At 39.8% G+C, this 12,891-nt stretch overlaps 1 protein-coding gene across 2 annotated transcripts in view; it reads right to left on the reverse strand.

Annotated features, from left to right (window-relative positions):
• Positions 1 to 6,256: 6,256 nt before the first annotated feature.
• The window catches only part of LOC107699236 (sodium channel subunit beta-2-like), a 28,012-nt gene continuing 21,377 nt past the window's right edge, over positions 6,257 to 12,891 (reverse strand). For both annotated transcript variants that reach the window (XM_016500435.1, XM_016500436.1), the window contains one exon: positions 6,257 to 9,238. In XM_016500435.1, the coding sequence (XP_016355921.1) occupies positions 9,211 to 9,238 (28 nt within the window). In that variant the 3' untranslated portion in view covers positions 6,257 to 9,210. The remainder of the gene's footprint in view (positions 9,239 to 12,891) is intronic.

Below are 12,891 nucleotides of genomic sequence, written 5' to 3' on the forward strand. Positions count from 1 at the left end.
TCCAAGATGACCCTGTAATAAATTCTCATTTATTTATCTGTTATATAATTTGATATAGTTCAGTTTTCATTCTCAAGTTTTATTTTAAGCCTGTCTTGTTGTGGGTAAAGAACAGGCGTCTCATATTGTCCAACAAATAAAAGTAAAAAAATATATATATATACAGTATATATATATTACTTGAAAGAAAGACACAAATACTGGTGGTTATTATTATTATTATTATTATTATTATTATGTCTTTATATTTTTTTTGTGTTTGTGAATAAAACAGCTGTATTTCAGGAATAATAGAAAAAATAAAATGGTTGGTTAAAATGGTTAAAAAAATTAAGATATCTGTCAACCTAGGGCATGTAGACAAGATCTATTCCTGAGATTGCTTTGTACTCTCTATTTAGTGCACTATGTAGCATTCATTATACAGGGAATGGCGATTGATTGAATAAGTGAGCAATTTGGGCCAGCAACAGTGTCCGTGATGGGGTCCAGAGGGGAAATATTGTTCCTTTTATTAAAAAGGTTAATTTCTGACAATTCTCAGGCGTGTTTCCCTCTGATGTTTCTCCTAAAATTCCATCAGAGAAATTAAAATAGACTCAAATTGTCGCTACACAGTAATAATAAGGAACTAACAAATTACCAAGGATAGCATAGCCTTTTGAGAAATGTTTGAGTTCATTTTAAAATCTTTGGTATCTTGGCAAATCTGAGCATAGGGACCTCCTTTGAAACTCTGAAGGAGACACACTCTCTCTCTCTCTCTCGAGGAGCAGGACAAAATCAAAATTCGTCATTTAATTCCATTGCTTTCTGCGGGGATATATATATATATATATATATATATATATAACACCCACCATCCTCATATGAATGTCTACCTCTTTCTGTCTGTTTCTCTATTTGGAGCTTTGCCAGGCCTTGAGTAAAACCAACTACAAACCAGCCTACAATGCAGGACTGGATCAGTGATTAAGGTTCCAGGAAGAGAAGCTAGTTCGAACACTGTCTAGGCTTGACTGAAATACTAAATATGCATGATAAATGAAGTAATGGACACTTGTGAGTCCTGTAGTATCCCAGCTGAGCTCATTCAGGATATCAAATCTATTATGTGCATAATTTATGATGCCGTTTTAATCTCTGTAGTAATGCATCCAAACAGTTTTGTTTTCCACAGTGGCCATTTTTAGGCTTGTAAACAAATGACTGGCTGTTGAAACCTCTCTCTATGACACTATTTATATCCTGGCCCCCATAATTTAATACAATACATAACTTATGAATATTATTTAATAATTATTTATTAAAGAATATTATTAAATCAAATCATTAAAAAAAAAACATAAATATAAAAGCATTATGGAAATTTAATAAAATTTTATTAAATTTTATTAAATTTTATTCCTAGCACTAGATTTATCTAGTTAGATCAGTGGCTATTGTTTATTTTAGCTCAAAGATGATTGCATTTTCCCTATTAAATTCATGATTAGACATATCATTTTTATCAATCATTTCACAAGCTTCATATATATATTATTATTCCAAGAAAATTTCAAGTTAAGCATTCTGTTGCCTCAGCTTCAGACGACACGCTCACAGACCGCAGTCTTTTCATTGACCGTCTCGTGCTTACTGTACACAAACATGGCAAGAAACTGGCTGAAATCTCTAGCTCTGATTGGCTGAATGGTGTGCAAAATCTATGAGTCTGTGCACATTGTGTTGTAAAAATACTTTAATGTTTGTAATTTTGGTGCCATCAAATCGTTGAAAGATACAGATGCTTGAGGCACTGAGTATCAACTATTCTAGCTATTTCAGAGCAACACTCTTTTTTTGTTCTTTGTTTTGAAATATATCTGAATTATTAGGCCCTAATTTCATTATATAATTTTTAATACAATTTCAATTTCTTTTCAGCCATTGTTAAAAGTTGCATACAAACATAATGAACTGTGGAACAGACTTTATTCCACTAAAAACCCTGGCTCTGTGAGTCTAAGCAATCTGAAACGAGCTATCCCATGGATTATTTGATTATTTGTGTCTCATCTCCCCAGAATTGTAACAATTAAATTAAACGGCAGATGAGCCAGCAGTGCAGCTGCTAAAAGGGAAAGCTTAATACATGGGGAAGTGGTCTGGGACCCTTGTGGTCAGAGTTTTATAGACTGAGACACTTGGCTAGGCAATCGCTTTGGCCATTCAAGAAATGTGACTTATCTAAACTTGTGGTCTAAAGGGGCAACAACGTAACAGTTATGACTCAATCATCAAATTAATACGGCATACTATAGCCAAAAATGGTAGGTTATCCTGGAATTTCTCACCTTTCACTGCACAGTAGTGGTTACATATACGTTTTGTTTCTGATGACTGTGATTAAATCTTTAGGCCTGATCGTGGGGAACATTTGCTGATGAACAGCGCCGTAGCCTGATGCAGATGTGACACCAAAAAGAGACAGCAGCTGTTTCACAGACAACTGATCCAAACAGAGACATTTACACACACACACACAGATATCTGACTGACAGAATGTCGTCCTGTGTGGGCCGTTGTGATTTATAGGATAGCACTCGATATCAACCCCCTGTGGTCACACTCTTGTACACACACACACACACACACACACATTCAGGACAATGTGACCTTGGGAGTCCATATCACAGCATATGTGTGTGTGTTTGTGCAGGATAGAGTATCAAGAGAGGGAGAGAGCAATTCCCATAATGCAATCTACTGTATAGAACCAGTAAGAAAGAGAGAGAGAGAGCGAAAGAGAGACAGAGAGAGAGAGAGAGAGAGAGAGAGATTGGACAATAGAGACCCACTCACGGTTGAAGAATGGAGGAATGCATTAACAAGACTAAGTTTGGGACACTTTGGAGCAAGAAACACAATCATGGACTTCGGATTGAGATTGACCACGCAATAGTAAAGGAAAAGATAATAATTTTTCATTAACGTGACCTTGGTATGGATGGATTTAATTTTGGACGCCACGCATCAAATGATATGCAAGCACTGGAACGCATTAAATGTTGTCAACGAAAACCAATCGGTGATTGCGAAGATGCTGGACTCCCCAGGACTGCGCCAACGAGGGGAGCATGATGTTGCAAAACTTAGCCAGAAGGGAAAGGCAGAGAGGAATGGAGGGGAGGAGGAGGATGAGGAGGAGGAGGAGGAGAGGTGTGGAGGACAGCAGGAGGAGGGAGAAGGCGAGCCGGAGAGGTAGAGAGCGAGAGAGTCTGCATTTCAAGTGATTAACAATGACCTTAGAATCTCCCTCTATGTCTCTCGCTCACTCTGCATTAGTACAATGCTGCAGTTCTTCAGACCTTTATTGTCCCGGGAACAACTACAAGAGTGTCTGCAGGAGGATGCAGCCCTCTCTGCCTCTGTTTCTCTCTTCCTCCCTCTTTTTCTATAACTTTATGATGCGTGGACGGTGAGCAGTGATGCTGAGGCCTGAGAGCGGAGAAGTTTGGACTTGTGGGCAGGACGGGCTTCACAGGATGGGGTTGCCCTTTAAAATTTATTTGAATTTAAGAGCGAAGGCTTCTCGTATTATGGTTCATTACCAGGTAAGTAAAACCTGAACTCATTTTATTTGGTTGTACTTTGAATGCATGCATCTGGATCTCTTTAAGCTCACTCTAGTCTAGAGTATTTTGCCATATTATTTATGGCAGTGAGTGCTATAAAAAGTGTATGTAGTGCAGTCGTTTCTTTAAGAACTATTTGTAACTGATTCAAGACTTCCGATTACTTTTGTTGGCATAACGTAATGTAAGTGATTTGGTGATTTTGAAATGGACTAATTTAGATAGTAGGCCTACCACATGAAGCACATTTTTAGGTTTACTGACAAAACTTTATAAATGATTTTGTATGTACGGAAAACGTATATGATGAATAGATGCTTTTAACAAATCTTTACACACACAAGGAGTAACTCATAAAGTTAATGAGGAAATTTAGCAATACTTGTCAGCATCAGGAATGAAAAATGGTTATAATATAAATTTTCCTAAACCAAACAAATACACTTGTACTGAGATGCAGTTGAAGGTGTGGCTTTGGTGTTACGCACTTGTCTTGCAAAATACTAAGAGATTACATTGTGCATTTTAAAACTCTCATCAAGATAGCTGATTGCTTTTAATAAATCATTTTTTATGCATAAATGTTATGTTCTCCCCTTAAAGGTGTTATTTATTTTAATTATTACACTTATATTTGCAGATGATAACCAAGTAACTGTAAAATATAATTATAAAAAAAAAAAAAATTACTTGATGCACTTAAAAATTCACTTAGTTTGTTCATAACCAAAGTTATATCATTAATATTTTTGGTTATTTTTTAAAGGATATTTAGTGTACAGTATAGATTGAATGCATTTTTTTTTGTTATGAATAATGTATCTATCTCAAGTATTTAGCTTCAGTGATGTTAAATTATATTTTTGACTTGAATAAAGCCAATTCATTTACATGTTGCCATTTTTTAGGTTACCATTTATTTCAGTGTAGAGAATAATCAAATGATCACATTTCTATCATGAAAATGGCAGAAACGTCATTAATTAGAAATTCCTTGAGAGAGAGAAAGAGAGAGAGAGAGAGAGAGAGAGAGACAGACAAAACAGCATTCATTCCCAAATAAGCATTGCTGAACTATTTTAAAATTTACTCTTGTACATTGACTACAGACGTGTTATCAAGGAGAAGGAAGTTGGAAAGAGGAACCCTTATGAAAACAATAAATACTAAGGGAAGTAATATGGTAAGACTTGTCCTTCAAATAATTTGACTTGACAGTTCAAAAAGAAAGAAAAAAAAAAAACAGTTATTTGTGGAAATTATACAAATAATTACCAATATGAATAACAAAATGAGAAATAGTCACATCTGTGTATTCTAAATCAGACTAATTGTGGCGAGATTGATTAGCTTAAGGGTTTTTGCACCAGATGTTTGAAATTACATCTGTCTTGCTGAGTCACTGTAGTAGCAGCATTAAAAATTATAACATAAAAAAAAAACACTTTTATCAGTACTGATCAAGAGATTCACAACTCATATGATCTGTTTAACTGAATGACTGACTATCAGTGCTCAGCTCAGATTTGTTTGCAGATAATCAGGCTCCCTGGTTTTTATTATTTTGAACTTTAAGTTGCCGTGTTGCTGTGGTCTGATTTTGCCACTTTGATAAATATCTATGTTGTATATTTGCATGCATGAGTCACCTTCACTTTTGCCTGTGCAGCAATTTTCTCCAGCAGTAGCTGGTGTTGATCACACTGCAGAGACGCTGTGGCCTCCTCTGTCAGCTTCTCTCTATAGAACTTATTTAAAACATCTGCACTGCATTGATGACATAGTGGAAAATATCTTGGTTGGCTTTAATGCATTAATGTCATCCTTTAATGCTTTAATGCATTAATGCCCTTGAATGGCTTTAAAACATTATTCAATATTGTAATGCAGTAATTGCAATTTTAGTTTTTTATCATTAATTCTACTAATATTGATTTTAATACATTGTATTTATTTTAAAGGAATGGGTCATCTTCATTTGTTTTCCACAGAAGAAAGCAAGTCATGGGTTTTGAACGTCATGAGGGTGAGTAAATGAATACATTTTTGAGGGAACTATCTCTTTGAATATTAATTAATACTTTTAATTAATAAAACATTTTAGGTTTAAAAAGAGGCAGGAATAAAATGCTTTGTTTCTTTGTTTTTATTAAAAAAAAAACACAAACAATTAGTAATGCAGCTCTTAGTTATGGTGCAGTGCAAGCATACAGTATGTATTTAAAGTAGGCCAGAGTCAGACCTTCAGCGAGACACTAAACAGAGGCATGCATGCATGATGAAAAAAAAAACGAGCAAAAAACTGGTCCACAAACCAATCCAACCAACCTCACTGGACTGCTGTTATTGTTTATGCCCACATAAATGTTATGTTTGTATGATCTTGATGTAGAAATTAAATCTTGAAGAAAACATCAAGGCAGTACAATCATGGTTGCATCATATATGTGATAAAATTCACCTTCAGTATAATATCAGGCTTCTGACAGTTCAAAATTATATTTAATGACCCAGTTATTACATCAGTACTTATGAATACATGTAAACAAGTAACGTCTCGGTTACGTATGGTAACCCTCGTTCCCTGAAGGAGGGAACGCCGACGTGACGTCGAGAGTGACCGACTGAAAGAGAACTAGGAAATTGTTGTCTAATTCTAATAGAAGATAATCAGAGATTTAGAGTCATGTTCCCTGGAAACTCAACCTATGAATGGCAACCACTAAAGTGCTAGCCATAAAATCATTGTGCCGCAGTCTGGATTTCACAAGCTGGCTTAATGTTAACTGCTATTCAGCAAATCAAATTATGAGCTTAATGGTTTTATTATATCCTTTAGGAGACTTTTTAACATTTTGTGGTTGCCTGATGTCGCTCACATTATGCAAATATCTAATGCAAAACATGGTGGTAAAAATACAATGTACATGTGTATGTGAACAAAGTAACTGAGTGTCACTGAATACATGATTATCATTGAATATATAGCAATAACAGTTAACAGTTATGATTACACCATATGTAAATCTCAGTTTTGGTTCATAATACAATAAAGCATTACTGAATTAAACATTAAAATTAACACATTCCCTTACAATGAATTTGAGGTAAAAATTGACCAAAATTATAGAGGTAACACAGCAATCCTTCATGGTACATTTTTATATAACAAGAAGCAATATAACTTGATTTATTAAATACTTATTGGAGTACAATATGATGTGGAAGTGTAACATAACACCTATGTCAGTTAAACAAATAAATTAAATTATAAAATAAGCCAGTCATAAGGGGATTGAGTGAGTTAAAGTGTGAGTAAACAGAAGCCAGTGTGGGTGTCGGCTTTGCCCAGCAGAGGGTGAGGCTTCCTGGGCTCAAAATCACTGTGGCTCCAGGCTTTGGGCCTGTGCAGCATGAATGCAGTGTTACAGCATGCACACTAAGTAATCATACATGGTGAAGTAAAATAAGTGGTGAACTACTTTACTCCTATGGTCTGTAGACAAATACTGTATATCTTGTATAAGGTTTTATAATAAGAACATAGAAGAACCATTTGTAAATGAGCCTACATCTCTATGATATTGTCTTGCTTCAAATTAAATATACAGAATGTTTAAATTAGACATATACTGCTACTTTTCGACATCATTCAAGATTACAATATACATATAATATATATTTTGATATATTTATTTTTAATCTAACTATTTAGAACTATTTAATACTCACGTTTCCTCACAATAACACAAAATATGCTGTAAAAATATTGAGGCTATTCTTTGAAATTGTTCGATTTAGCAGATGTTATGTAGGGGACCTGCCCCTTCCCTACATAATCTGCTACACAGTCTGCAGTCTGTTACTGAAAGTTCACAATCACTGTGTTTCACTATCAAAATGGATTCCCATCACATGAAAAAAAGCTTGTTTTGGTTCTCTTTTTTTTTCCAATTACTTGAAATCAAAGTTTCTTATTTCCTCTGTATACATACAAATATGATATATGTCATACAGAATTGATTACTTTTTAATCTTTCCATTAAATGCACATTCATTAATCCAGTATCTTTCATTTGCTTGTTACTCAATTTAAAACCACTTTAGCCTCTTTCAGAACATATTATATGATGGAAAAAGAATGATTGACCTCATAATCAAATTTCACACATTCCCAATAACACATCACAACATGTCAAACACAATCGATAATATTAACAATCAAATTTCTGTATCAGTTGTTTTTTGGCTTTTATCTATATATAGATCATGTCTAACTTGCCACATAATCACTGCACCTGAATGATGGTGTTTATGTGTGAAAGCAATGTTTTGGAAATGGCATTTTTCATAAATAGGGTACAAAATAGCTGAAACTCCATTTTTTTCTTCAGGGTTGCAAATTAGAGCAAATTCAGCATAAATTAAGCTGTCACTCAGTATGACATTTGTTTGATATTTTTTCTATTCATAACTGAGAAAATAGAGATTATTTACGTCCAAACTAGCTTATTTTTTGGGCCTCACAATTTTTTATTTGTTTGTTTGTTTATTTATTTACTTATTTGGTAATGGGGCAAATAAGTTTTAATAAGGTTAATAAAGAAATTAAGAATTCACTCACTTTTACTTTTCATCTTTTAAAATGATGATGCTCTTCTGTGATTTTAATTGTTAGATAGTCATGAAGACCAAGTCCTCTCAGGTGGAAGTCAAAATCACCATTAACAAACCGACAAAAAAAAGTCACTTTCATGCTAAGTTAGTTTCATGTTAAATAACAAATACGCAATATCTAATAGGTCAAAACAAAGACAACATAGGATTAATGCCTCTAAGGCTTTTAAAAAATGCCATGGAACAGCAAAATATACCCTATTTGTGGAATGTGCCAGATGCTTGTGCAAATTAATGATTTGTTTTGTGCAAATTATGTGTATCATGCATAAGAAAATTGTCATGCAATGATTGTACATGTTTTGGAGGTGTGCTATGTGCTGTAAACTAGCGAATTATAGATTTTGAACACTGATGTATAGTCACGGTCCTGCCTAATAGTCTGCTGTAAAAACAGGATAAACTTTTAGACTCAACAGGAGCAAATTGGCACAATGAGACGGCACACACAAACACACACATTATGTTTCTACATCCACTTGAGAGGTTGTTGAGGGCAGTGATTTCTCAAGAAACTCTTAAAACGTATAAACACCATAAGGGTAAAAACACTTTGGCAGTTGTAAGAGGACCTTCTATAATTTTAAATTCATCTGGTTAGAAATTTTTCATCAGAAATACTGGATGGCTGATATTAATAGTGCTAATAGTGGCAGTAGTTGAAGAAGAAAAAAAGACATTACTTGACTTTGAAAAAAGGGTGGTCTAAACGAAGAGTTCTGAAGGAAGTTATCACCTTAACCTGTTGTATTGAGTGGAAGAAGCAGTTTGAAACCCTTTGTGGGGTAATTTCTCACTGGTAACTGGACACCATGGCACTGTGGTGGAGATCTTCCTTTATGACATATGTGACTGCTACACGAGAAACCGAGGAATGTTGAATGAGACAGTTATAGGATGAAGAGTCAAACAAGTTTTACATATCTTCAGGCAGGCTTAAATTTCTGAAAGGTAAAAAGAAAGACAATGAAAAAAAAAAATGTGAGAATGTTGAATCAGCATGTTGAATATTAATATTGATTTATTTATTTTTTTGTATGATTTCCATATGTGATTATTTTGTAGGAAAATACCATTAGATTTGGCAAATATGATTAATTTTGATCAGTATTTTTTTCAATTTCAATTTTTTATTTTAATTTAATATTTTTTTTTTATAAAGACTGATTCATTTGCCAGAACGTCTCGGTTACGTATGTAACCCTCGTTCCCTGAAGGAGGGAACAGAGATGTCACGTCGTGACCGACGAATTGGGATCTCGCTTAGAGAGACTAATCCACTTAGAGTGTAAACTAAACGAGCTAATGCACATTGGCATGCGATAATTGCATCCAGCTGCTGCTGATCACAGCTTGAGCATAATAAGACAGCCGGTGCAACGCATACCAGGTTTTCGCTGAGGAGCCGAGCCGTTGGCCCGGCCGCTCAGCGGTGGTACAGCAGCCGTGGCGACGGGACGTGATGTCTCCGTTCCCTCCTTCAGGGAACGAGGGTTACATACGTAACCGAGATGTTCCCTTTCAGTTGGTCACTATGAGTCACGTCGTGACCAACGAATTGGGATCCCTACCAAAGCGCCATGGATGCTGCCCCTTCCAGTGTCCTGTGCCTCCTGCGCCCCTTTTTGGTGTAGGCCGGGGCTCGCAACAAGAACACCAGTCACCGCTGTCATAGCACTACCCACTCAGTGAGATTGGATAACACTGGAAAAACGTACCCGTTCCACTTGGAAAAGGAACGTTGCGGAAGCCCCATCCTTCCCGAAGGAGGTTTCGGAAGCAGTTACACATATGAACAACCGTTTAGGTGCATATGGAAGATTAGAGGTGATTGTAACCCTCTTGGAAATGGCAGACGTCTGCCGGGGAAACTCTTAGGCTATACCGTGGACTTTACACATATGGGATCCATTTAGGTCTCTACATATGGAACCCAGCCCTCTACTGGTTCTCAAGGATTCATAGAGTGAGGGCCTGGCACCGGACATTCCGCCATGTCTGGCTGCCGAGGGGACAAAGAGCTTGACATGGCCTACAGTACGGACACTCTGGAGCAGTTTTAGCAAGCTGACACTAAATCGGGGCCTCTCAGTGCCTCTACCCGTTTGAGGTGAGAACACAGGTGGATACCGGCTCCAAACGAAGGCTATAGAATCTAGCGAACGTGTTGGGGGTTGCCCAGCCCGTAGCTCTACAAATATCTGTCAGCAAGGTGCCACAAGCCAGCGCCCAGGAGGATGCAACACTTCTAGTAGAGTGAGCTCGCAACCTGAGCGGGCAGGGCACACCCTGTGCCTGATAAGCCAGGGTGATGGCATCCACAATCCAGTGGGCCATCCTCTGCTTAGAGACGGCCTTCCCCTTTTGCCTGTCTCCGTAACAGACAACGAGCTAGTCTGAGGTCCTAAAGCTTTGTGTCCGGTCTAAGTACCATCTCAAGGCTGGGACGGGACAAAGCAAAGCTAGGGCTGGGTCTGCCTCCTCCGGGGGCAGCGCTTGCAGGTTCACTACCTGATCCCTGAAGGGGGTAGTAGGAACCTTGGGCACATAGCGGGCCGGGGCTTCAGGATTACCTGGGAGTCAGCCAGCCCAAACTCTAGGCACGAATCGTCAACCGAAAATGCGTGCAGGTCCCCTCCTGATGGAGGCCAGTGCAAGCAGAATCAGAGTTTTCATTGAAAGAAACTTTAGCTCGACTGACTGAAAAGGCTCAAATGGGCCCTGCTGTAGTGCTTTGAGCACTAGAGACAAGTCCCAAGAGGATATAAAGGGGGGCTGGGGATGATTTAACCTTCTTGCCCCCCTAAGAAACCTGATGACCAGATCATGCTTCCCTACCGACTTCCCTTCCATGGGGTCATGGTTAGCAGCAATCGCAGCGACATAGACTTTGAGGGTGGAGGGAGACAGCCTTTGCTCCAACTCTTGCTGCAAAAAGGAAAGCACGGCCCTGGTTGGGCATTTCCGGGGGTCTTCTCGGTGAGAAGAACACCACTCGACGAACAGGTTCTACTTCAAGGCGTAAGCGTGTCTCGTAGACGGTGCTCTCGCCGAAGTGATGGTGTCAACTACCTCCTGGGGTAGGTCATCTAGAACCTCCGCGTCCAGTCCAGGGACCAGACATGAAGTTTCCAGAGGTCTGGACGCGGGTGCCACAGGGTGCTCCGTCTCTGAGTCAGTAGATCCTTCCTCAGAGGAATATGCCAAGGAGGGACTGTCACGAGGAGCATTAGTTCCGGCAAACAGGTCCGAGTGGGCCAATAAGGCGCTACGAGCAGGACTTGCTCCTCGTCCTCCCTGATCTTGCACAGTGTCTGTGCGAGAAGGCTAACTAGTGCAGTTGGGGGCCCGTCCACACCCCCGAGACTGTGTGCCCATTGTACGTGGCCCCCCAGCCAGTGGTGAAGGCATCTGTGTAAACCACAGCATGCCTGGAGACCTGCTCTAGGGGCACCCCTGCCCGGAGAAACGTAAGGTCTGCCCACGGGGTGAAGGTTTGGCATCAGGCTTGGACCCGGTGAGTGCCGCGCTGCCACGCCCACCTCAGGACTCGGCCATGAAGCCAGTGCTGAAGCGGTCTCATATGAAGCAGCCCCTGCGGTGTAACTGCCGCTGCAGCTGCCATATGCCCCAGGAGCCTCTGATATTGTTTCAGTGGGACCGCTGTCCTGCCCTTGAATGAATTCAAGCAGTTCAACACCGACCGCACATGTTCCTCTGTGAGGCGTGCTGTTTGTTCGACCGAATCCAACTCCATATCAAGAAAAGAGATCCTCTGCGTCAGGGAGAGTTTACTCTTTTCGCAGTTAACCCGAAGACCCAACTGGCTGATGTGCCGGAGCACCAGGTCCCTGTGCTCGCACAACTGAACCCAAGACTGCGCTAGTATAAGCCAATCGTCGAGATAGTTGAGGATGCAAACAACCTGCTCTCTGAGGGAAACAAGAGCCCCCTCCGCAACTTTCGTGAAGACACGGGGAGACAGGGACAGCCCGAAGGGCTGGACCTTGTACTGATATGCACGTCCTTCGAATGCAAACCGCAGAAACGGTCTGTGGCACGGAAGGATCAACCCATGAAAGTACGCATCCGATCCCCGACGCAAACCAATCTCGGGGACCCAGAGATGCGTTTCTGCGCCAACATCTAGAACGGTAACCGGTGAAGGGCCCGGTTCAAGACACGCAGATCCAAGATTGGTCGTAACCCACCGCCTTTCTTGGGTACAATGAAGTAGGGGCTGTAAAACCCCGTCCTCATATCAGCTGGAGGGGCCGGCTCTATCGCATCTTTCGCCAGTAGGACTGCGATCTCTACAGGCAAGACAGGAGCATCGGCCGCCTTCACTGCCGTGAAGCAGATGCCACTGCACTTGGGGGGACGCCGGGCGAACTGAATTGCATTGCCGAGGCTGATGATCCGCAGAAGCCAGCGAGACGGGCTGGGTAGTGTTAGCCAGGCACCCAGATACCATGCAAGCGGGACCAGCGGAACCACCGCCGTACCCACAGTGGGCAGCGAGGAGGAACGCAGGGACCCAACTTGGGTGGCTTGTGGGCGGACCGAAGAGGGGTCTGAGTGTGCGGTGCAACGCTTA

The sequence above is a fragment of the Sinocyclocheilus anshuiensis genome, unplaced genomic scaffold (assembly GCF_001515605.1).
Source record: "Sinocyclocheilus anshuiensis isolate Anshui unplaced genomic scaffold, SAMN03320099.WGS_v1.1 scaffold242, whole genome shotgun sequence".
NCBI lineage: Eukaryota > Metazoa > Chordata > Actinopteri > Cypriniformes > Cyprinidae > Sinocyclocheilus > Sinocyclocheilus anshuiensis.